This window comes from Heterodontus francisci, chromosome 2 (assembly GCF_036365525.1).
Source record: "Heterodontus francisci isolate sHetFra1 chromosome 2, sHetFra1.hap1, whole genome shotgun sequence".
NCBI lineage: Eukaryota > Metazoa > Chordata > Chondrichthyes > Heterodontiformes > Heterodontidae > Heterodontus > Heterodontus francisci.
The window spans coordinates 127,980,069-128,006,825 of NC_090372.1; the positions used below are offsets into that span (position 1 = coordinate 127,980,069).

Here is a 26,757-nt window from a genome sequence, read left to right on the forward strand (position 1 = left end):
AATGGACTTTGATCACCAGGTATTGTGTGTAAGAGGAGACATTCCAAGGTCTGCTAGGCCAATATGGAGGAGTGTAATTCAGGGATGGGCACAGAATTGTTAAAACTATCTCAAGTAATCCCCAAATTCAATGATGGAGACGTGGAAGCATCTTATGTGTCTTTTGAGAAACTGGTAAGGCAACTAAAATGGCCAGTAGAGACTTGATCAAACTTACCTGGAGGTTGAGAGAAATGAGCAGCTGGCATTTGATCAATGGCTGAGGGCTCTTAAAGTACAGCTCAGCTATGAGAATCTCAGAGACGTAATTCTGTTAGAGGAATTTAAAAACACTCTCACTCTCCATAAAGACCCATGTAGAGGAGCAGCGGGTCCAGAGAGCCTGGTAAGCAGCTGTTCTGGCTGATGAGTTTGCTTTAATTTATAAGTCGGTTTCCCAGGGGAAAACCTTTCCTAGTCACCCCAACAAATCCGAAAAGGACCAAGGGTGGGAAGGTGATAGGAGCCCAAGCAGTCCTAGGAGAGAAAGAAATGCAGGAGACACAGGGGACCCTCCTCTAGCCAAAAAGGAAGGTGCCATGAGCAGGAGTGAGACCTGGAGACCTCTGTGCTTCCATTGTAATAAGGAAGGTCATCTAAAAGCTGACTGCTGGAAACTAAAGGGAAAACCCGTAGGATTAATCAGGGCTCATCCGCAGAGTGAAGAAGGAATCCTAGAGGAAAGCACAACAGAGCAAGCTGTAGCTTTAACTGCAGTAACAGTGCAACGCATGAAGCTTACTACTGCGAGTGCAGGAAAATTCAATAGGATTCCTGAAGGCTATCAGGGTTTTGTGTTTGAAGGGAAAGTAACCCCATACCCCTTGAGTGGGGCAAGCAAGCCCATAGTAATTCTCAGGGACACAGGGGCCACTAAATACCTTTTACTGGGAAAAGGCCTGACCTTTTCCCCAGACAGTACAGTGAGCACCAGAATGGTGGTGAATGGTACTGGAGGGTAGTGTATGCCTGTAACTGTATACCGGGTGCACCTGGAGTGCGACCAGGTTTCGGGACCAGTGACCGGAGGGATTGTCCCTAGTTTGCCTGTGGATGGAGTTGACCTGCTCCTGGGTAATGATCTGGTGGGGTGAAGGTGTTTTACAAGTATATTAAGAGCAAGAGGATAACCATTAGGGACTAAAGTGGCAATCTGTGTGTGGAGCCGGAGGACGTAGGTGAGGTTTTGAATGATTACTTTTCATCTGTGTTCACTATGGAGAAGGATGATGAAGGTATAGAGATCAGGGAGAGGGACTGTGATATCGAACAAATTAGCATTGAAAGGGAGGAGGAATTAGCAGTTTTAGAGGGCTTAAAAGTGGATAAATCCCCAGGCCCAGATGAGATGTATCCCAGGCTGCTATGTGAGGCAAGGGAGGAGATAGCAGGGGCTCTGACACAAATTTGCCAATCCGTTCTGGCCACAGGAGAGGTGCCAGAGGACTGGAGGACAGCGAATGTGGTACCATTATTCAAAAAGGGTCAAAGGGAAAAAACAGGTAATTACAGGCCGGTGAGCCTAACATCAGTGGTAGGGAAACAATTGAAAGAAATTCTGAGGGACAGGATTAATCTCCACTTGGACAGGCAGGGATTGGTCAGGGATAGTCAGCATGGCTTTGTCAGGGGGAGATCATGTCCAACAAATTTGATTGAATTTTTTGAGGGGGTGATTAGGTGTGTAGATGAGGGTAAAGCAGTTGATGTAGTCTATTATATATTTTTTATTTTTTTATTTAGAGTTACAGCACTGAAACAGGCCCTTCGGCCCACTGAGTCTGTGCCGACCAACAACCACCCATTTATACTAACCCTACACTACCCCCATATTTTCTACCACATCCCCACCATTCTCCTACCACCTACCTACACTAGGGGCAATTTATAATGGCCAATTTACCCATCAACCTGCAAGTCTTTTGGAGGTGGGAGAAAACCAGAGCACCCGGTGTAAACCCACGCAGACACAGGGAGAACTTGCAAACTCCGCACAGGCAGTACCCAGAATCGAACCCGGGTCACTGGAGCTGTGAGGCTGCATGAACTTCAGTAAGGCTTTTGATAAGGTCCCGCATGGGAGATTGGTCAAGGTGGTAAGAGCCCATGTGATCCACAGCAATTTGGTAAATTGAATCCAAAATTGGCATAGTGGCAGGAGGCAGAGGGTGATGGTCGAGGATTGTTTTTGCGAGTGGAAACCTGTGACCAGTGGTGTACCGCAGGGATCGGTGCTGGGACCCTTGCTGTTTGTAGTGTACATTAATGATTTAGACGTGAATATAGGAGGTATGATCAGTAAGTTCGCATATGACACGAAAATTGGTGGTGTCGTAAATAGTGAGGAGGAATGCCTTAGAGTACAGGATGATATAGATGGGCTGGTAAGATGGACAGAGCAGTGGCAAATGGAATTTAATCCTGAGAAGTGAGTGGTGATCTTTTTTGGGATGACTAACAAGGCAAGGGAATATACAACGAATGGTAGGACCCTAGGAAGTACAGAGGGATCTTGGTGTACTTGTCCATAGACCACTGAAGGCAGCAGGTAGATAAGGTGGTTAGGAAGCCATATGGAATACTTGCCTTTATTAGCCGAGGCACAGAATACAAGAGCAGGAAGGTTATGATGAAGCTATATAAAACGCTAGTTAGGCCACAGCTGGAGTACTGTATACAGTTCTGGTCGCCACACTATAGGAAGGATGTGATTGCACTGGAGAGGGTGCAGAGGAGATTCACCAGGATGTTGCCTGGGCTGGAGCATTTCAGCTATGAAGACAGACTTGAAAGGCTAGGGTTGTTTTCCTTAGAGCAGTGAAGGCTGAGGGGCAACCTGATTGAGGTATACAAAATTATGAGGGGCATAGCTAGGGTAGATAGGAAGAAACTTTTTCCCTTATCTGAGTTGTCAATAACCAGGGGGCTTGGATTTAAGGTAAGGGGCAGGAGGTTTAGAGGGGATTTGAGGGTGGTAGAGGCAGGTAGCCTCACAACATTGAAGAAGTATTTAGATGAGCACTTGAAACACCATAGCATACAAGGCTATGGGCCAAGTGCTGGAAAATGGGAATAGAATAGATAGGTGCTTGATGGCCGGCACGGACATGATGGGCCAAAGGGCCTGTTTCTGTGCTGTATAACTCTATGACTCTAAGGTGGTAGCCCCCCCCCACCCCAGTTGTGAAAGAAAGACTGCAGGAGGTTAGAGAGACAGTACATGGCAGGAGACGAACCCCAGCAGTTTCCCTGAATGTGTAGTGGATCAGGCCATGGACAAACCAGCTCCCCCAGAGGAGACTGAATTCGCACTGCAGACAAATGACCATGAGGTCTGTCTGTCGGAGACTTTCTTGAGAAAGTTAGGAGACCCAGGGAATGAATTAACTGGATTTTCCCTAACTGAGGCTCAGCAAGCCGGCCCAGTATTGCGAGAGTTAGCACAGGCTGCCCTGTCTGAAAGTGAAGCAGAGGGAGTCCCTGATTGCTACTATTTAAAGAATGAGGTACTGATAAGGAAATGGAGTTCTCCTCACAGACCCGAGAGCAAGGAGTGGACAGTAGTTCACCAGTTAGTGGTGCTGCAGAGGTACCGGAGAGAAATATTAAGAAGGACCCACGAGACTACAGTGGCTGTACATGCCTGTATACAAAAGACCAAAGCCCGCATAAGACATCAATTTGACCGGCCAAAACTACGTAAAGATATAGTGGAGTACTGCAGGAGTTGCCACATGTGTCAGGTTGAGGGGAAACCACAACCCACAGTGAAACTTGCACCCCTACATCCTGTACCGGTGTTAGGAGGACCCTCCAGCAGAGGGCTGGTGGACTGTAAGGGACCTCCGCCAAGAACAAAAGGGGACTGGCAGGCACAAGGCTGGCAAAAGGTTAGAAAGGAACGGGGAGAAAGTGACCAAGACGGCAGGTTAAAGCAAGTTCGGGAGGAATCCCAAATGAAAGTCCCTACTGTCCAGTCAGCCAACCCTGAAAAATTTGGAAAAAACAAGAAATGCTGGAAATACTCAGCAGGTCTGGCAGCATCTGTGGAGAGAGAAACAGAGTTAACGTTTCAGGTCAGTGACCCTTCATCAGAACTGGCAGAGGCTAGAAATGTAATAGGTTTTAAGCAAGTAAAGTGGGGGTGGGGCAAGAGATAACAAAAGAGGTGTTGATAGGACAAGGTCACAGAGAATAACTGACCAAAAGGTCATGGAGCAAAGGGAAACGGTATGTTAATGGTGTGCTGAAAGACAAAGTGTTAGTACAGAAAGGGTGTTAATTGACAGAAAACAGAACAGCCTGGCCCCAAGCACAAACATGAAAAAACATGGTAGGCACAGTAAAAAAAACTAAACAAACTAAAATAAAATAAACACATAAAAAATAACTAAAAATAAAAAGTGGGCCCATCATGCTCTGAAATTACTGAACTCAATGTTCGGTCCGGCAGGCTGTAGCGTGCCTAATCGGTAAATGAGATGCTGTTCCTCGAGCTTGCATTGATTTTCACTGCAGCAACATCAGGACAGAAATGTGGGCATGAGAACTGGGAGAAGTGTTGAAATGGCAAGCAACCGGAAACTCGGGGTTATGCTTTCGCACTGAGGGGAGGTGTTCCGCAAAGTGGTCACCCAGTCTGTGTTTGGTCTCCCCAGTGTAGAGGAGAACATATTGTGAGCAGCGAATACAGTATACTAAATTGAAAGAAGTACAAGTAAATCCCTGCTTCACCTGAAAGGAGTGTTTGGAGCCTTGGATAGTGAGGAGAGAGGAGGTAAATGGGCAGGTATTACACCTCCTGCGATTGCAGGGGCAGGTGCAGTGGGAAGGGGACGAGGTGGTGGGGGTAATGGAGGAGTGGACCAGGGTGTCGTGGAATGAATGATACCTTTGGAATGCTGACAGGGGAAGGGAGGGGAAGATGCGTTTAGTAGTGGCATCACGCTGGAGGTGGCGGAAATGGCGGAGGATGATCCTTTGGATGTGGAGGCTGGTGGACTGGAAATTGAGGACCAGGAGAACCCTGTCGCAGTTCTGGGAGGGAGGGGAAGGGGTGAGGGTAGAGGTGCGGGAAATGGGTCGGACACGGTTCAGGGCCCTGTCAACCACAGTGGGGGGAAATCCTCGGTTGAGGAAAAAGGAAGACATATCAGAAGCGATGTCATGGAAGGTTGCATCATCAGAGCAGATGCGTCGGAGACACAGACACTGAGAGAATGGAATGGAGTCCTTACAGGAGGCAGGGTGTGAAGAAGTGTTGTCGCGGTAGCTGTGGGAGTCGGTGAGCTTATAATGAATATTAGTAGACAGCCTATCCCCAGAGATGGAGACAGAGAAGTGGAGGAAGGGAAGGGAAGTGTCAGAGATGGACCATGTAAAGGTGAAAGAAGGGTGGAAATTAGAAGCAAAGTTGATAAAGTTTTCCAGTTCCGGGTGGGAGCAGGAAACGGCACTGATACAGTCTTGAAAAATTTGAAATGTTCGACCACACATCCTCCTATGTAAATACAGACACTAGAAGCACCCCACCAGAGTTGCTAACAGCATTTACAGGAACCTGCAGAGACAAAGAAAGACCTCTAGGGGGCAGAGAAACTATGTCGAAGTGCACAGGGGAGTGCAGTAGAGTCTGCACAAATACCTGCAGGCAAGCGTGTCCCAGAGGACAAAAGGGAAATTAGCAAAGAATCCTCCCCACAGTCAGAGAAAAACAGACCCACCCATCCACTAAAGTCAAAAGCCTTTGCATGACTCAACAAAGCACTGAAAGAGTGTTCAGGATAGACCCACCCAACACAGACTCTCCTGAAAAAAAATTCCAATTTAATCTAACTTTCTCCCTTTGCCAACCTCAACAGCAACAAAGACCCTCAGCAGTTATGCAAATAGGCAAACTGAAGAAAAACTTCCCAAAGAACCACAAGTTTATTGGGGTGCCAAAAGGGGGGTAGTTGAAGCAGGACTGCAACCAAGAAAAGACAAGCTGTAATAAATTTTAGGATTATGAATGAATGAGAGGGAGAGATGCGTGTTTTTTTTCCCTGTATCATATTTTCTCTCTCGACCCTTTTTAATGAAATGCGCTTTTTTACAATTCGCATTTCATTCTGCTGGGTGTGGAGGTGTCATGCTGGGCCCCCACCTGCCAAGAATGAAGCATATAAATTTCGCCATATGGACATTAAATTTCAAATTGTTGCTGGGAAGAAGAGAAGGCCTGTTACAAGAGCTGCCAGATACTTGGCTGGAGGATATTTGCATACCAAGAGGGACAAGAGAGGTTACTTCCCTTAACGACTTATCCTAAAATAGACTTTGATCACCAGGCATTGTGTGCAAGAGGAGACATTCCAGGGTCTACTAGGACAAGAGAATCCACAAACGCAGAAGTGGTTACACAGTTGGTCATGTGACTAACCTACTGCCAGCTTCAGGAGTTTTTTTGAATTGTACAGACAGTTTGAACTCAGAGAGACTTTTTTTTTTAGAACATTACAGCGCAGTACAGGCCCTTCGGCCCTCGATGTTGCGCCGACCTGTGAAACCATCTGACCTACACTATTCCATTTTCATCCATGTGTCTATCCAATGTCCACTTAAATGCCCTTAAAGTTGGCGAATCTACTACTGCTGCAGGCAGGGCGTTCCACGCCCTTACTACTCTCTGAGTAAAGAAACTACCTCTCACATCTGTCCTATATCTATCACCCCTCAACTTGAAGCTATGTCCCCTCGTGTTTGCCATCACCATCCGAGGAAAAAGACGCTCACTATCCACCCTATCTAACCCTCTGACCCCCAACTGTTTGCTGCTGGACTGAGAAGACCGCTCCTGTCTGCTCCCATCTCTTTCTCATAAGCCTCTACGCCCACTGAAGACACATGAACCCTGAGAGAGAAAAGTCTCCTACATTGAACAAGGTTTAAGAAGAATACTGGGCTCCAATGAAAAGCAAGACCTACCTACAATCAAGACTCTACAACGAGCTCGAAGAACAGCAACCAAAACCATCTTCAGATATTGCCTCAAACTTTTCCACTTTATTTCTTCTGCTCTTTCCAGTCTCTATCTGCATGTGTGTATCACGTATGCATGCTAATGTGGGCGCGTTGTGCATCCGTAGGTGTTAACGGAATTAGAGTTTAAGTTTAATAAAGTTCAATCTTTCTTCTTTAAACCTAAGAAAACCTGTTTGGCTGGTTTCTTTGCCTTACAATTGGAAAGCAGTGAACAAGGATTCACCAAGGGAGAGCTAAAAACACGGTGTGTTTAAAATTAAACCCTGTTACGTTAAGACCAGGTGAAGGCTGAGAGGGAATCCCTAGACCTTTCTCATCTGGTCTTAACATCATCATGAAAAGTGCTGAATATGGGATGCACTTCCTGTACGTAGCACCCTTACGTCTTTTGTCACACTATTAAAATGGAAAACCTTTGTATTAACGTCACAATGGAAACACATAATGCAAACATTATGAAAAACCCTACATCAACATGTGAGCATTTCATTATCACACATTGTTGATGAACTAACTGAAAAATGGCTACTGACGAAATCTGCCATTCTTTTTCTTATTAACTAAAATTTCTAAAGTCTAAAATAAGGTAAGTTCAAGAAATTCAAAATTATGGGGAGAAACTGTTTCCACTGGCAGGAGGGTGAGTAACCGTAGGACACAGATTTAAGGTAACTGGCAAAAGAACCAGAATGGGAGATGAGAAGATTTATTTTAAATGCAGCAAATTGTTATGATCTGGAATTGAAATTTTGTAGTCTCAATTCTGTAGGTAGTAAATTGTTCCTAGAGGTTTTAAAATTTAAATTTTTTTTTTCTTACTTTTCCTTCTGTCTTTTCTTTCCCTCTCTTAATCCAATCCTTCTTTTCCTCTTGATTTCTCTTTCTGTATCTAATTTGACTCTAATCCACCCCATTTCCTTCTCTGTTATTCCTCCATTTTTATCCCTGTCTATAAATCACATTGCTTCAGGAGATGCAGTTGGTTCCATTGCTCAGCAAGATTCTAAATGCCCCAATGACCTCACTAGGTTATTATTTTGCACTTTCCGCAATTCCACAAAATATTTTTGAGCTGAAGGGTAAGGAAAAAGAAATCTGACCCACCACAAGCCACCCCACTCCAGCATATTCTGGGCCATTACTTACCCATTGAATTAACTTCACATCTTTTAATGCCTTGCTTAGTTTTTAAGTTAAGGCTCAGACATTCGCAAAAGCCTGGGCTTTGACTGGATGGCCCAGATTTTGCAGTAGGAATAACAGTGAGGCAATCAGTGCTTGCTGTTATTAAGGAGTGCATCTTGAGCCTGCTTTGCTATTCAGTAAGATCATAGTCAATCTTTCACCTCAACTCCACTTTTTTGTTCTATCCTCACATTCCTGGTGTCCAAAAATCTATTGATCTCCATCTTGAATCTACTCAGTGACTGAGTGTCCACTGCTCTTTGGGGTAGAGAATTCCAAAGATTCATAACCCTCAGAAAAGAAATTTCTCCTCATCTCAGTCCTAAATGGCTGACTCTTTATTCTGAGACTATGGCTCTTAGTTGTAAATTCTCGAGCCAGAGGAAACAGCCTCTCAGCATCTACCTCAGCATCTGTCAAGCCTTCTAAAAATGTACACATTTCAATGAGATCATCCCACATTCTTCTAAATGCCAGAGCACACAGGCTCAATCTCTTCTGATAGTGGAACCTTTTCATCCAAGGATTCAATCTACTGAACATTCATTGCATCCCCTCTAAGGCAAGTAAATCCCTCGTTAGGTAAGGACACCAAAACCATACACAACACTCCAGGTGTAGTCTCACCAAAGCCCTATATAATTGCAGCAAGACTTTCTCACTCTTACACTCCAATCCCCTGTCTTCCTAACAGCCTGCTGTACCTGCATGTAACTTTTTGATTTGTGTGCAAGGAAACTCAACTCCCTCTGAATACTAACATTTACCAGTTCTTACTGTCAAGATAACCCCATATGCCAAATGAGAAAGATTAATTTTATCAGTTAGAAACTTACAATAGACTTTTAATGGAAAAATCCTACAGTAACTTTTGAAAAAAACTGGCAGCCAAGATGGCCACCGCAATTTGCATCTGAAACACCTTTTCATATTCAAAAGATCCACCTGGAGCCAGAAGTTTGAGCAGCATGGACCCAGAACAACGGCTTGCTCTAAGTGACTGAATTACCTAAAATAACTTCATTAGCACAGCAATCCTAACATACCGACTTTGTAAAAGCAAACCCCCTCCAAATGTAAATTGGCATCCTGGGGCATGTGGAGCCAATTCCTAACCTTGAACTTTATTCGAAGGTTCCAGGAAACCTGAAGCAGCCATGTGACTGTCTGTCCATTTCGGGCGGGGGGTGGGGGTGGGGGTGGGAGTTGGTTTTGTTTCCTTTGGACAAAGAAGACAAGCAGAAACTGAGACTGCAGCAAGCCAGAAAGCTGTGGGCTTCACTTTCTCTCTCTTCAGAAAACATCAAGTTTGAAAACCATCTGTGACTGTGGACCAACCAAACCTACAGACTTACAGCCAGCAACCAGGGGAAGAGAGTCATCTACAGTTCTGCCTTTTTTTTTGACCAGTGAGGACTTCAAGTATACAGCTTCAGCCGAGAAATACCGGATCATCCATTTCACAAACTGTATACTTCAGTTCCATTTATTCTGGACTTTAATCCAATCACCAAATCTATTTTTCCCTCTGTAATCTATCTGTGTGTCTTTGATTCTCATGTGAATGTGTGCGTGGACGTGTAGCGTATTTTTTAGTATTTTTAAATTGGGGTTACAGTGTTAAGAGTAATAATCTTACCTCTTTCTTGTTTAAGCTCAAGAAAACCTGTCCAATTGGTTCTTGCACAATCACAGTAGTAAAGATAAAATACTCACAGAGGTGGTAAGCACACCACTGTTTAAAAGGAATAAATCCTGTTGCAGTCAAATAAGAGGAAGGGGCAAGAGGGGAGCCTGAGACCCTCTCCTCACCTGGCCGTAACACTCATATTTTAAAAATATTCTGCCTTTCCATTCTTCCTACCAAAGCGGATAATTTCATGTTTCCCCACATTATAGTACAATTGCCACCTTCTTGTCTACTGTCTCGATCCCTTTGCAGCCTCTTTGCGTCCTCCTCACAGCTTACATTCCCATGTATCGTCAGCAAACTTGGATCCATTACATTCCGTCCCCTCATCTAAGTCATTAACGTAGATTTTAAATATCTGAGGCCCAGGCATTGTCCTTGCGGCACTCCGCTTATTACCTGCCAACCTGAAAATGTCCCATTTATTCTTACTCGCTGTTTTCTGTCAATTAACCAATCCTCAATCCAAGCTAATGATGCCCTAATCTTGTCTAACAACCTTTTGTGTGGCACCTCATCAAAAACCATTTAAAAATTTCAACAATTTCTGGTGTCCACACATATGCATTTAAAAACAGAAACCAGGAAGCTGCTGTTCGATTTACTCTACCCTCCACAAGCTTTGCTACACCAATACCTTGCTGAGAGATTTGATATTCAAATACATGAAGGACATCAAGTTGCTGACCTTACCCAGTAGATAGCCACTAAACACTCCAGAAAAAGTTAGGCCTCGTCCATCAAGTGCAAATGAATTTTTAATAGCGTGGTAAATCTTAATTATTACCAAACAACCCCTCTGGTACTGGAAGCTTACTTTTACAAGTGTGGAGTCTCATTCTTTCCAATTTTACTCACTGTTGGAGATTTTTAAAAATTAAACTTTTTTTTACTTTTTCTTTCTATATTTATCTTATTGCCATTTTTCTTTCCCTCTTTTTATTTTGCCTTTTGTACATGATTTTACATTTAGATTATTTAATCTAACTTACACTTCCTGATTCTTCAATCTGATTGGTTGAAGAAACGTGCTGTGGCTTGCCCTGTTCACACAGGTCCCAGATCCCCTGTACAGGATGCAGCACTGAAATGGATCTCTAATTACTGCAGGTTGCCACAAAAATGCCCACTAAAAGTTTGTGAACAGCTGTAAGTGGATGATTGCAAACTCTGAGCCATTTATGTTTACCATAGATATCTGGACAAAGCTTCCAACTATATCTATGCATTGCAAGCAAATGTCATTTCAGAATTTCTTAGCATCTGTGTATCAACGAGTTGATACAGAAGGGCATGAAGCTCATCCTATGCAGATTTGACAGTTCCTTTGTTTTTTTCCAAAAGACTGAGACAAACTGGAGATTGAAATCTCAAAGCTGTCATTTAAGAAAGGTGATAATTTAAAAGTACTAACAATTGCTCCTTTTCTATTATGAACACCTGCAATTAAAGCAGCTCGGCTTCTTTTTTGATGGAAAAGAAAGAAGACTCCTTATCAAAAAGGTACTTTTTCCAATTGAAAGGCAATAAAGGATTTAGGCTGGCTTTTCCAAATGATTTAACTCAGTGGTTAGATGTTTCAATGACAATATTCCTCCTGATTGCCTACTGTCCATGTCAAACACAAGCTATTCCTCCAAAATGGTTAAAATTTCTGTTAAAGAACTCTTTCCAATTCTGCATAATTTTTGCGAGAAAATTATCTTAATGCAAAAATGTGGAAACTGCATAAACAATTACATGAGCATTTTATGAAGCATGTGTTTATCAAAATTTATGCTTATTAAAGAATCCACAAGATAGCAAACTCAGTAATAGTACAATAAATGCTTTAAGTGGAAGCCATGGAGCCTAATCGTCTGCAAGGGGCTGAAGTCTGTTCAGGTCTTATTCTCTTGGGCACTTCCCCCATAAGGCTGCTAGACACTGTTCTATCAACACTGCCAAATGTTAGCAACCCCTCAATACGGCTGGAGTCTGACCTCCCAAAGTTTCAAAACTTCCTTCCAAGTCCTGCTGACTTCTGGACTTACCTTCAGAACTTTCTTCCTCTCTCAATGTTCTCAAATTTCCTCAGCATTGTCTAATCACAAGGCCATCCCAAATGCTCCCAGACCCAGAGATCTCCTTCTCCAATACAGCCAGACCATAGGAATTGCTCCAGAATTCCCAGAACGTCTTTTACAGTGTTTTTGAAACCCAAGAACTCCTTCCCCAATGTTCTCACACTTTGGGGCCCTCTCTCAAAGTACTGAGTGACGTTGTGACCCAGCCCTGTATAGTCAGATCTTGGGCCCCCTTCCCCGTTATCCCAGAAACACCCTTATTGCCGTTGGATCAGCATCCCTGGTTATAACACTTGGAATACACCCCTGTTCTAATTAGGTTTCTAACTCACAGTGAGCAAGATCATAGAGTGGCCATACTTTCCGGGCCACTGTTTTGTCACACTTTCAACAGATAACAACACCTCTGATAATCACTTTGCTTTTAAAAAGTCATGATTAGCAGTTCTGATATCTTTCATAACAGATCAGCGATGTCACCTCATCAACAAGACTGCCCATATTTCAAGGGTGAAATATTGTCCGAGTTGTGAATGAAGCAGCATTTCACCTAAAATTATCAACCTGTATGGTGATACCAAAACAAAGTTAACTTACACCTACGCACATACCAACACATTCTAACAATTACAAAGTCGTGAACTTCTTTTTCATGAGTGAAAACTCACAGAATTTGCTTTTCAGTTTGCAGTAAACATGTACTTAGCAATACACCTTTGCTGAAATGTATCTATTTTCAAAGGACTGTCAAAATGAATAATCAAGAAATACTGAAAATGTCAGTACGTATGGTAGATAAAATTGTGCCACACAAGATGCACTTTTACTTTCGTACAATTTAAAACAGCATTTCAAGATAGGCTGCATTTGCTGACAACGCACCCACTAGGTGGCATAGTACTTGCACATGTGCAAATGCAGCGTCATGCACTGAAACATCACTGCCTGCGATGTTTGTGGCAGCCGCCAGTAGTAAAGATGGTGCTGCTCAATTTATCACAAAAACAACTGAAACTCAAATCCCCAGTGACTGTGAATGCCGCCTCCATCCCATCCCCAAAAGTACCCCGCTCCCACACTTTTCTTCGCTGCTGCTCGCCGCGTGCTCCCCCCTTCCCATCTCAGCCACTCTCCACTTCTCCCCCACTTGCCTCGCCACTTCCTCCCCTCCGCTCTGGTCCCCGTTCCCTCCCGCTCACAGTCTCCCTCCCCTCCTTATCTGGTCACTCTCTCTCTCCCCCGCTTCCTCCATGCAAGGAAGAGAGACAGCGATCGCAGGAGGCAGCAGGGTGCAGAGGTAGAGCAGAGGGGGAAATTGCCGCATGGCGGGGAGCAAGTGACCCACTGGTAGGTGCTGGGGTGAAGCAGGGAGCAAACAGCCGAGGGGGGAGAAGTGGTGAGACCGGGAGCGAGTCGCTGACAGGTCGGGTGGGGGGGTGGGGGGCGGGCACGATGAAGCAGAGATCGAGTGGCCAAGGGAGAAAGGCGAGGCAGGAAGCGAGTGGCCCACTGGTAGGTTGGGGTGGGATGAAGCAGGGAGCAAGCGGCCGAGGGAGGAGAAGTGGCAAGCGGCGAGCAGACATTGCAGTACGCGAATGACGGTTTCATATGCATGTGTGAATTAGTCCTGGCAAGCCAGGTGCTGAGGTAGGCTGCACATGCACAGCACCATATTGATAGCAAGAGTCCATTCTGCACATGTGTGAAGCTGGGAGCGCTCTGATGACGTCGATGCTGGGCTGCATGGTCAGGAGTCACTTTGTTCACGATAAGCTTATCCATACAAATAAGAACTTTGATAACTTAGGGATACAATTTGCTTCCAACACCACCTCTTGTTACCTTGAAGTGGAAGGAAGTAGCAGGCTGAGTGAAGGAACTTTGGTTTCACTATTTCAGTCTCAGAAATATCATGAATGATGGTTGTTCTGATTAAGAGACAAACCACTACAGAAAATGAGGTGCAGAGTTTATATTTTGCATATTTTCATCAACAGAGATCACCAGTAGGCTTGATTCTTAAGAATTATTTTGAATTGATGCTATTTGGTGGATATCGGGGAGGATCACTAAACTAAATTGTGAACCAAACTGGCCTTATAACTGGGTGACCGCTTTGCGGAACATCTCCGCTCAGTCCGCAAGCAGGACCCTGAGCTTCCGGTTGCTTGCCATTTCAACACTCCCCCCTGCTCTCATGCTCACATCTCTGTCCTGGGATTGCTGCAGTGTTCCAGTGAACATCAACGCAAGCTCGAGGAACAGCATCTCATCTACCGATTAGGCACACTACAGCCTGCCGGACTGAACATTGAGTTCAACAATTTCAGAGGATGACAGCCCCCCATTTTACTTTCATTTTTAGTTATTTTTTCTTCCTTTTTTTTACATTCTTTTTTACATTTTTTACTATCTTTTTTTGCATTTATTTCATTTCATCTTAGTTTGTTCAGTTTGCTTACCCACTGTTTTTTTTCAGGTTTTTTTTCAGGTTTGCACTTGCTGCTGTTCAATATTCAGTGTATTCACACCTAATCTGTACTAATGCTTTGTCTTTCAACACACTATTAACATATTGTTTGCCTTTGCTTCGTGACCTTTTGGTCAGCTATGTGGCCTGGTCCAATCTGCACCTTCTCCTTTGTTATCTCTTGCCCCACCCCCACCTCACTTGCTTATAATCTGTGACTTTTCTAATATTTGTCAGTTCCGATGAAGGGTCACTGACCCGAAACGTTAACTCTGCTTCTCTTTCCACAGATGCTGCCAGACCTGCTGAGTGATTCCAGCATTTCTTGTTTTTGTTATGAAAGTCCTTCTCTGCATAGCATCATTTTTCTAAATTTCTATAAATTTCAAATTGCAAAATTTTGACTTGGTCATGTTTGATTGTTGTGATGCAATAGGAATTTATCATTTTTTTAAAACTTAAAAATATATTTATCTTTTACTGCCCAAGAGAAAGGCAATTACATGCCCACGTGGCAGGCATGTATTCCTACTGACCATATGATCCCTGGTAGTCTGATTGATGGCTAGGATTATGATCATCCTTTCCGTGTAATCTACTGTGTGGAAGGATTGGTATTTTATTTGGGGATGGGGTGGAATGGATATATGTGGCCTCATTGTGATCATGTTGCTGTCTGCACACACTCACTTTTTTGCACCATTTTTATCTCTCTCCACTCCATGCCACTTGTTTCATTCACACTCTTCGACTTCACTTCTAACTCTTATCAATTTATTTTTAACTTTAATCTCTTCTTCACTCTTCTCATTCTCCTTCATTTATAGCTCTTCCTCTTCACTTATTAGCATCCCATTCTCCTCTTTCACCTCTCAGCCAGTCAAGTAGCACTTAGCGCAAGCAACCAACTCGGCCAGTGGAAAAGCAGTTGGGCTAGTGGGTGAGAAAACAGTTGCAAACAACTGGGACAGGAGAGCAGGCAGGATGCAATGCACTCTGGTTGGGTTGGGAAACACTTGGGATGAGAGGGCAGCAGGCTGGTTGGTGAGGCTACAAATCAGAGGGGAAAATAGGAAATCCAACAAATTGTTGCCAACAAAAATTAGTTAACCCCCTTCCCCTGGACAGGACAGGGATGGGGGAAGGCAGTGTTAAAAAAAAATTGGAAACCTGACCCCAGCTGCCTCCAATAGAGAGGCAGGTGACTAACCTGCCCTCCAGAGGCAGTTACTAAATTTAAATACTGTAACGTTGTCACCTGTCATTTTAATTCTCAGCCCCACTCCACTCTGACCTCTCTGCCCTCGGCCTCCTACACTGTTCCAACAAAATTCAACCTAAGCTCGAGGAACAGCACTTCTCGATTAGGCACTTTACAGCCTTCCGGACTCAATATTGAGTTCAACAATTTCAGATCATAACCTCTGCCCATATTTTTTTTGTGGACAGCAGCTGTTGATGATTCTGCTTTTCCCATTTAAACCTCCTCTAGATCCATCTTTTTGTTTCTCTACTTGTCAATTACCATACTCTTTCGCCTTGCATCATTATCCCTTCTGTCATTTAATCCCTCTTACCTTCACTTGATTCCTCACCCTTCCTTTTCCTGTCTCTGTACTTGCTTAAAACCTGTAATATCTCTAACTTTTTCCAGTTCTGATGAAAGATCATCGACTTGAAATGTTAACGCTTTTTCTCTCTCCATAGATGCTGCCTAACCTGAGATTTCCAGCACTTTGTTTTTATTTAAGCCTACTTGTAAACCACCCACGATCAGACCCATGATCAGCCAACTCCCCCTCCTAATAGCAGTTCCCCGACTGCGGCCTGGAGTTGTAAGCCTACCTAACTGACAGCCAGCCAGCTTGGGGAGAGTGCATTGGAGGTCAAAACTGGCCAAAGAGCCCGACAAGGTCAGGGTCATGGAGGCCTGCTGATCTTAATGACTGTGCTTCATTAACATATTGTAGGGCTGCCTCCTATCTGCAGCTGGCCGAATGGACAGCCTGGTCAGTAAGCAGAAGAAAACACAGGAGACCACAGCCAGGGACGCATGGGTTCAGGACCTGGCACTGGAAAGGTAGCATCAGCCCCAGTTGGTGTCAGGAAGGCCAGAGAAATTAGCGTATGGGAACGCTGGGGGTGGGGGTGGCGGGTTGTGGTGGTGGCGAGGCTGCTAATCAGAGGGGGAAATGGGGAGGCCTATGATCACACAGGCTAGAATATGACTGGAGATTGGGGCTGGTGGAGGCCAAAGACTTCCTCGAGGGGTCCTGGTGAAGTATGCCTGCTCTACCTTGCAACGAGTGCTAAATGAACCACTTACCCTGGGGAGCTGGTAGGTCCTGCCTCAGATCAGCTCTGGGAATCTCACAGGTCGGGCCTCCCAGTCACGTAGTATTAAATTTAAGTCACATGCCGTTGGTGCATTAGGCCACAACTTTGGTATGTTACTTAAGCTCCCACATGTTATTTTTTTATTGGAGTCTCATCCATAGCCTGATTTCTTCATTTTATAATGTGAAGGGGAATGGGGTTGAGTTTTCTGATCCTAATGTTTTAACTCCCCCCATCCATCGCGGGTGGGGTAGGGGGATGGGGTAGGGTGGGGAAATGATTCATATTGAGGCCATGGACTCTGATGCTTTGTGCAATTGGCTGGTCTGCTTCAGCTACTTACCAGTTTGGGACTTAAGCCTTTGAAAGAAGAGAAAAAAAAAAATCGAGCATTTGATTGCTTATTTTTGTGTTTAATTAAATATTAGTAGCTACTGTTTAGTAGCTTTTGATATTTTTCACAATTAATATTTCAGATGTTGGATTGGTAAATTAACAGATAAACCTACATTTCATTTTACCTTCGCGTGTGATGTCCTTTACTGTGATACTTTCAAGTGTGATGGTTTTGAAGGGATGTGTGTGATATGCAAGACTTTATTTTTGTGTATAAATCAGTGGTAAATATCTCAGATGCTTGGTTCTAAGAGTCTGACATCACCAAGCTACTGCTTTTGCACCATAGACAATTACAGAAAATCAATAATAGGAATATATTTCCCACAGAATGTAATACTTCACCTGGGCTCCCACCTTCAGTGCAGCATCCATCTGAGCTTTAATGATGTTGCTCTTCATCTGATCAGGGAGAGAAGAGGGTGAAGCAGGAGAATGCAGCCCCTTTTCTAACAGCTTCTTTTCCTCACCCTGGTGGTTACAAACATATCCCATTAATTTATAAGTTGGCATTTGAATATTAATTCCATTAAAAACAGAATCATCATTTTCACTATTTGTTCCATAGATTTTTATAAATCAAATTTCTTTTTTATTTGTTCAAGGGATGTGGGTATCACTGACAAGGCCAGCATTTATTGCCCATCCCTAATTGTCTGTGAGGTGGTACTGGTGAGCCACCTTCTGGTAAGTGATTCAGGTCTATTCTATTGCTAAGGTTTAAAATAGTACAGAAACTAGTGGTAAGCTTAATAAAATACATAAAAAGGAAAATAAATAATTGAATAAAAGTAGTAAGTAGTTAATTAAAACTCATTAAGTATGGCAGGACAGGTGATTTGTCACGACTGCAGCTTTTGGGAGCTCCTGGATGCCAGTGTGATCCATCATCAGCAGTCAGTGTTTGCGGCTCAAGGAGCTTCAACTCAGAGTCATTGAGCTGGAGGCCAAGCTGCAGACACTGCGACACATCAGGGAGGAAGAAAGTTACCTGGACATTTTGTACCAGGAAGTGTTCACACGCATTAGGATAGGGTCTTCTGATTTGGTCAGTGGTCGGGGACAGGAGAGTGTGGCTGCAGCTGAGGCAGGTAAGGGGACCCAGAGGGCAGGAGTGTAGGCGCCTCAGCCTTTGCGATTGTCCAAAAGGTCTGAGGTTCTTTCAGCTTGTTTGGATGAGACTGGGGGCTGCAGGGTTGATGAGCAGACTGACCATGGCAGCATGGTACAGGAAGCCATTCAAGTGGGGGGAGCAAAAAGGAATCTAGTGGTAGTAGGGGACAGTATAGTGAGGGTGATTGACATTGTTCTCTGCAGCAAAGAGTGAGAGTCCAGAAGACTGCCTTGTTCGCAGTGCCAGAATTCGGGAAATCTGCTCAGGGCTAGAGAGGAACTTACAGTGGGAGGAGGAGGATCCAGTCGTCGTGATCCATGTACGTACATAGGCAGGACAGGAAAGAGGTACCAAACTATGAAGCAGAACCTCAAAGGTAATAATCGCTGGATTACTACCTGAACCACGTGCAAATTGGCATAGGGCAAACAAGATGAGAGAAATGAATGTGCGGCTCAAAGCCTGGTGTGATAGAAGTGGGTTCTGGTTCATGGGACACTGGCACTAGTACTGGGGAAAGTGGTGGCTGTACCGTTGGGACGGTCGACACCTGAACTGTTCTGGGGCCAGTGTTCTAGCGAGCCGCATAACTAGGGAAGTTGAGAGGGTTTTAAACTGAATAGCGAGGGCAAGGGATCAAGTTTGGGAAGATGTGGTAAATCAAAGAGTAAAGACAAGGCAAGAGAGAAAGGTATTAATATAGGAAATAATAGACTGTGACGGGAAGGGATAGAGACTACAAATCTAAGCGTAAATCAGCAGACAAGGCAAGACATTACAAAAATAATAAAAGGACAAAACTAAAGGCTCTGTATCTGAATGCACATAGCATTCGAAACAAAACAGATGAACTGATTGAAGAACAGTAAGTTGGCAAAGATGGAGGGATGACTCTGTTAATTAATGATGATATTAGCACATTAGAGAGCGATGACCTAAGTTTATGAAACCAGGATGTAGAAGCGGTTTGGGTAGAGATGCAAAATCATAAAGGCAAGAAGTCACTCATGGGAGTGATGGACAGGCCCTCTAACAGTAACCACATGGTAGGACAGAGTACAAAGGAAGAAATAATAGGAGCTTGTCAGAAAGGTATGGTGAGATTCATGGGGGATTTTAATCTACATATAGACTGGAAAAATCAGTTGGGCAAAGGTAGCCTAGATGAGGAGTTCATAGAATGTTTTTGGGATAGTTTCTTAGAACAGCAGGTTCTGGAGCTAACCAGAGAGCAGGCTATACTAGACCTGGTGTTGTGCAACGAGATAGGATTAAATTAATGGCCTCATAGTGAAGATGCCCCTAGGTAGCAGCAATCATAATATGATTGAATTTTACATTCAGTTTGAGGGAAAGAAGAATGGGTCCAAGCCTAGCATTTTAAACTTAAATAAGGACAATTATGAGGGCGTGAAAGCAGAGCTAGCAAAAGTGAACTGGCAAATTAGGTTAAGGCAGAGTTAACGTTGCGGGTCAGTGACCCTTCTGCTTCTCTTTTCACAGATGCTGCCAGACCTGCTGAGTGGTTCCAGCATTTCTTGTTTTTATTTCAGATTTCCAGCATCCGCAGTATTTTGCTTTTATATTAGGTTAAGGGATAGGTCAATAGAGATGCAGTGGCAGACATTTAAGGGGATATTTCAGAATACACAGATTGGAAACATTCCAATGAGAAAGTAAAATTCCAAGGGGAGGACCCACTATCTGTGGTGAACTAAAAAAGCTAAAGATAGCATCAAACTTAAAGAAAAAGCCTATAATTGTGCAACGCAGGGTGGCAGGTCAGAAGACTGTACAGAATATAAAAAACAGCAAAGAATCACTAAAAATTTGATATGGAGGGAAAAATTAGAGTATGAGAGAAAGTTAGCTAGAATTATAAAAACAGATATTAAGAATTTCTATAGATACTTGAAAAAGAAAAGTGTTAACAAAATGAGCATTGGTCCTACAGAAAGTGAGTCTGGAGAATTAATAAGGAAAAATAAGAAGATGACAGATGGAATGAACAGGTATTTTGCATCGGTCTTCACTAGAGAGCAGGGTTGTCCATCATACGGCCAATGGGCCAGGATCTGGCCTGCAAAAGGTTTCCAGCTAGCCTGCATATGTACATCAGAGAAAAGAAATTACCCATTTGCTTCTTCTTTCAGACTGACAGAAATGTGGAGGGGGGGGGGGGATGACAGAGAGTGGGAGGGGGACAGAGAGAGAAAAGTGGGGACAGAGAGAGTGGGGGGTAGGACAGAGAGAAGGGGTGACAGGGAGGGGGAGTGGGGGGGCATAGGGAAAGAGAGAGGGGGACAGAGAAGAGGGGGAGTGGGGGAGAGAGAGAGAGAGAGAGAGAGAAGGGGGGACAGAGAGAGAGAGAAGGGGGAACAGAGAGAGAGAGGGGGGACAGAGAGAGAGGGAAGGGTGGGAGAGCAGAGGGAAGGGCGGGGGAGCAGAGAGAGGGGGGAGCAGAGAGAGGGGGAAACAGAGAGGGGGAAACAGAGAGGGGACAGAGAGAGAGAACGAGGGGGGCCAGAGAGAGAGAACAAGGGGAGACAGAGACAGAGAACAAGGGGAGAACAGACAGAGAATGAGGGGGGCAGATAGGGAAAGAGGGGGTACACAGAGAGCGGGAACAACACAGAGAGCAGCAGAGGGTGGGGAAAGAGAGCGGGGGTGGGGAAAGACAGCAGGGGTGTGGAAAGAGAGCGGGGGGACAGAGAGAGAAAGAAGGGGGCCAGAGAGAGGGAAAGAGAGGGTACACAGAGAGTGGGAACAGCAAGTGGGGGGGGGGGGGCAACAACTGAAGGGTGGGGCAACAACAGAAGAGGGGGCATGCAGGGGGGCAACGCGGGGGGGGGACACGGTGGGGGGGGAAAAACGCGGGGGTGGACCGCAGAGAGGGGGAACCGCAGGGGGGGGGTGGAACGCAGAGGGAGTGGAACGCGAAGGGGGAAAACGCGGGAGGGGGGAAAATGCGGGGGGGGGGAATGCTGGTGGGGGGGAACGCAGGGGGGGCAACGCAGGGGGGCAACGCACGGGGGGGAAACGCAGGGGGGGGAACGCAGGGGGGGGAACGCAGGGGGGGGAACGCAGGGGGGGGAAACGCAGGGGGGGAACGCAGGGTGGGGGGAACGCGGTGGGGGGGAACGCGGTGGGGGGGAACGCAGTGGGGGGGAACGCGGGGGGGGGAACGCGGGGGGGAAACGCGGGGGGGGAAACGCGGGGGGGGAAACGCGGGGGGAACTCGGGTGGGGAACGCAGGGGGGGAAACGCGGGGGGGAAACGCAGGGGGGGGAACGCAGGGGGGGGAACGCAGGGGGGGGAACACAGGGGGGTGGAACGCAGGGGGGGAACGCAGGGGGGGGGAACGCGGGGGGGGAACGCAGGGGGGAGAACGCGGGGGGGAGAACGCGGGGGGGAGAACGCGGGGGGGAGAACGCGGGGGGGGAGCGCAGAGAGGGGGGGAATGCAGAGAGGGGGGGAACGCAGAGAGACACACTGAGACACAGAGAGAGAGAGACAGAAAGACAGAGAGAATGATCAAGACCACTCCTGAAAGATGGATGTCTATCCGGAATATTCCACATCTCCACAACTAGTGTGCGGGTAAACATTGACTACTTGTGCAAGCATAAAATTCCAGGTATCTCACTAAATCAGTGTCCAACATAGTGACACGAAAGTAAGTCAATATATTAATCTTCTCATTGGAAGCTTCTTCACAAAAATGTACATTAGTTATTTTTATCAATAGTAAGACAAATTTTTCATGCCTTTATCATTCCGAAATTGTCTCACCGGTCCCTGATGTAAGACGAAATTTGTAATGTGGCCCCCTACGCAAAAGGGTTGGACAACCCTGCCATAGAGGATGCAAGTAACAGCCCAGAAATAGCTGTAAATCAGAAAATGGAAGAGACGGAGGAACTCAAGAAAATTACAATCACCAGGGAAGTGGTACTGAGCAAATTGTCGGAGCTGCAGGCTGACAAGTTCCTGGGTCCTGCTGGACTTCATCTTGGGGTCTTTAAAGAAGTTGCTAGTGAGATCGTTAATGCGTTGGTTTTAATTTTCCAAAATTCCCTAGATTCTTGGAAAATAGCCTTTATTCAAAAAGGGAGAGAGACAGAAAGCAGGAACCTACAGGACAGTTAGCTTAACATCTGTTAGAGGGGAAATGTTAGAAGCTATTATTAAAGACGTTATAGCAGGGCACTTGTTAAAATTCAAGGAACCAGGCAGCGTCAACATGGTTTTGTGAAAAGGAAATTACGTTTAACCAATTTATGGGAGTTCTTTGAAGAAGTAATATGGTGCTGTGGATAAAGGGGAACCAGTGGTTGTACTGTACTTAGATTTCCAGAAGGCATTTCATAAGGTACCACATCAAAAGTTATTGTGGAAAATAAAAGCTCATGGTGTAGAGGGCAACATATTGGCATGGATAGAAAATTGGCTAGCTAACAGGAAACAGAGAGTAGGCATAAATGGGTCATTTTCTGGTTGGCAAGATTTAACGACTGATATGCTACAGGGATCTGTGCTGTGGCCTCAACTTTTCATAATTTAAGTAAATGATTTGGATGAAGGAACCGAAGGTATGGTTGCTAAATTTGCTGATGACACAAAGATAGGTAGGAAAGCAAGTTGCGAAGAGGACATAAGGAGGCTACAAAGGGATATAGATGGGTTAAGTGACTGGGCAAAGACCTGGCAAATGGAGTATAGTATCGGAAAATGTGAAATTGTCCAGTTTGGCAGGAAGAATAAAGAAGCATATTAACTAAATGGTGAGAGATTACAGAGCTCTGAGATGCAGAGGGATCTGGCTGTCCTAGTGCATGAATCGCAAAAGGTTAGTATGCAGGTTCAGCAAGTAATTAGGAAAGCTAATAGAATGTTATATTTTTTGCGATGGGAATTGAGTACAAAAGTAGGGAGGATATACTTCAGTTACACAGGGCATTGGTGAGACCACATCTGGAGTGCTGTTCGTCTCCTTATTTAAGGAAGGATGTAAATGCGTTGGAAGCAGTTCAGAGAACGTTTACTAGACTAATACCTGGAATGGGCGGGTTGTCTTATGAGGACAATTTGCACAGGCTAGGCTTGTATCCACTGGAGTTTAGGACACTAAGAGGCGACTTGATTGAAACATACAAGATCCTGAGGGGTCTTGATAGGGTGGATGTGGAAAGAATGTTTTCCCTTGTGGGAGCATCTAGAACCAGGGGTCACTATTTAAAAATAAGGGGTTGCCCATTTAAAACAGATGAGGAGAAATGTTTTCTCTCATGGAGTCGTGAATCTTTAGAACTCTCTTCCTCAAAAGATAGTGGAAGCAGAGTCTTTAAATATTTTTTTAAGGCAGAGGTAGATAGATTCTTGATAAGCAAGCGGGTGAAAGGTTATCGAGATAGGCGGGAATGTGGAGACAAGGTTACAATCAGATCAGCCATGATCTTATTGAATGGAAGCAGGCTCGAGGGGCTAAGTGGCAAACTCCTGCTCCTAATTCATATGTTCATCTGTTCTTAAACTGCTGCAGTCGTGTGGTGTAGGTATACCGACAATGCTATTAGGGAGTGAGTTCCAGGATTTTGACCCAGTAGCAGTGAAGGAACAGCAATATAGTTCCAAGTCAGGATGGTGTGTGACTTGGAGGAGCCTTGCAGGAAGTGGTGTTCTTTTGTTCTTCTGGGTGGTAGAGCTTGCAGGTTTGAAAGGTTCTGCCAAAGCAGCCTTGGCAAATTGCTGCGGTACATCTTGTAGATGGTACACACCGCTGCCACTGTGCACCAGTGGTGGAGGGAATGAATATTTAAGGTGGTAGATGGAGTGCCATTCAAGCAGGCTGCTTTGTCCTGGATGGTGTTAGGCGAGTGTTGTTGGAGCTGCACTCCAGGCAAGTGGACAGTATTCCATCACACTCCTGACTTGTGCCATGTAGATGATGGACAGGCTATGGAGAGTCAGGAGGTGAGTTACTCACTGCAGAATTCCCAGCCTCTGACCTGCTCCTGCTCTTTCAAGCAGTATTTTTTTTTGGGTTCCCCTTACTGCTTTCAATATTAACATAACAGTGATGAGAATTCTTCAGATATAGTACAAATAGTCTGACACTGTTCTGCCATTTATCATGAAAAAATAAATCCTGTGTTAAAATTATTCTGCATCTAAATTGCGTAGTGCTTGCTGCCCTTTGGCTCAGGCCTCTCTAAACAGAGGTAGATATTTCAATTTGATGTGAATGTACTCAGCTCAAATCTCAACAAAATTCCCAGGAAAAAAGCCTAAACATGAAATAAAATAACTGACAGCCAGGAATAGTAACGTACAAGGTAGATGAACTAATACCTCCAACTGTCTAATGTCTCTACTCAACGACATTGCTGAGTTTTATTTTCCATTACTGTTATGTGAACCTTTTCCAGACTGGCATTATTACTTTTTAGTCATGGCTCTTCTTTCTCTGAATATCAATGAGAATTGTAATCACTAGTCAAACTCCCATAGCATTGCACATGGGTCATAAGGTCATAAGAACTAGGAGCAGGAGTAGGCAAATCAGCTCCTCGAACCTGCTCTACCATTCAACACGATCATGGCTGATCTCATCTCAGCCTCAACTCCACTTTCCTGCCCGTTCTCCATAACCCTTCAACCCGATACTAATTTAAAATCTATTTATCTCCTCCTTAAATTTACTCAATGTCCCGGCATCCACCGCACTCTGGGATAGTGAATTCCACAGACACACGACCCTTTGAGAGGAGTAATTTATCCTCACCTCTGTTTTAAATCTGCTACCCCTTATCCTAAAACTATGACCTCTCGTTCTAGATTGCCCCACAAGAGGAAACATCCTCTCTACGTCAACTTTGTCAATCCCCTTAATCATCTTATATACCTCAATTAGATCTCCTCTCATTCTTCTAAACTCTAGACAGTAAAGGCCTAAACTGCTCAATCTCTCTTCATAAGACAAGCCCCCCATCTCTGGAATCAATCTAATGATCCTCCTCCGAACTGCCTCCAATGCAACTACATCCCTCCTCAAGTAAAGGGACCAAAACCGTACGCAATACTCCAGATGCGGTCTCACTAATGCCTTGTACAGTTGCAGCAACACTTTCCCACTTTCATATTTTATTCCTTTAGCAATTAATGCCAAAATTCCATTTGTCTTCCTTATTACCTGCTGTACCTGCATACTAGCTTTCTGCGATTCATGCACGAGGACCACCCAGATCCCTCTGCACTGAAGCATGACTAAGTGCTATCTTCAGCTTCAAGTAGAGTTATAGTGTGGGGGGATAATTGGATCAAGGTGAAAGAAAGGAAAGGAGGGTAGAAGCAAAGGATAGGCAGAAAGTGTGAAATTGTCCACTTTGGCAGGAAGAATAAAAAAGCATATAATCTAAATGGTGAGACACTGCGGAGCTCCGAGATGCAGAGGGATCTGGGTCCCCTACTGCATGAATCGCAAAAGGTTAGCATGCAGGTACAACACGTAATTCCCCTTATTTATTGCGAGGGGAATTGAATACAAAAGTAGAGAGGTTATGCTTCAGTTATCCAGGGCATTGGTGCAACCACATCTGGAGTAATGTATACAGTATTCGACTCCTTATTTAAGGAAGGATGTAAATGCGTCGGAGGCCGTACAGAGAAGGTTTACTCAACTAATACCTGGAATGGGCGGGCTGCCTTACGAGGAAAGATTGGACAGGTTAGGCTTGTAGCTGCTGGAATTTAGAAGAATAAGAGGCGATTTGATTGAAACATATAAGGTCCTGAGGGGTCTTGACAGGGTGGATGTGGAAAGGATGTTTCCCCTTGGGGGAGAATCTCAAACTAGGGGTCACTGTTTAGAAATAAGGGGTCGCCCATTTAAGACAGAGATGAGGAGAATTTTTTTCTCTCAGATGGTTGTGAGCCTTTGGAATTGTCTTCCTCAAAAAGCAGTGGAAGCAGATTCTTTGAATATTTTTAAGGCAAAGGTAGATAGATTCTTGATAAGCAAGGGGGTGGAAGGTTATCGGGGGTAGGTGGAAATGTGGAGTAATCAGTTCAGCCATGAACTTATTGAATAGCGGAGTAAGCTCGAAGGGTCGAATGGCCTACTCCCGTTCCTAATTCATATGTATGTATGTATGTAGGGAGATGGAGGATGAAGGAGATGAAAGACAGAGGAAGAGAGGCAGGCAAGGTGGAGTCAGGGTGGCAAAGACAACTTCAGTCATGGTGGAATGGGGGAATTAGGAAACATACCTCAGTTGGATATTGGAAAATTACCTAAACAGGGCATGCGGAGAGTAGGGGTGGGGTGGGTAGGAGCACCACCTCATGGGAGGGGGTGGAGACTACCTTAGTTACAAGGGCAGTAAAGCGTAGCGGCACCTCATCAGACCCCTTTCCTATCCTGAGTGGCGTGAAACAG

General features: G+C 44.8%; 1 protein-coding gene across 1 annotated transcript in view; it reads right to left on the reverse strand.

Annotated features, from left to right (window-relative positions):
* Window positions 1-26,757, reverse strand: part of LOC137380766 (band 4.1-like protein 4B) — an 83,318-nt gene that overhangs the window by 16,523 nt on the left and 40,038 nt on the right. Inside the window, exon 5 of the mRNA XM_068053096.1 lies at window positions 17,552-17,677. Within this exon, the coding sequence (XP_067909197.1) occupies window positions 17,552-17,677 (126 nt within the window). The remainder of the gene's footprint in view (window positions 1-17,551; window positions 17,678-26,757) is intronic.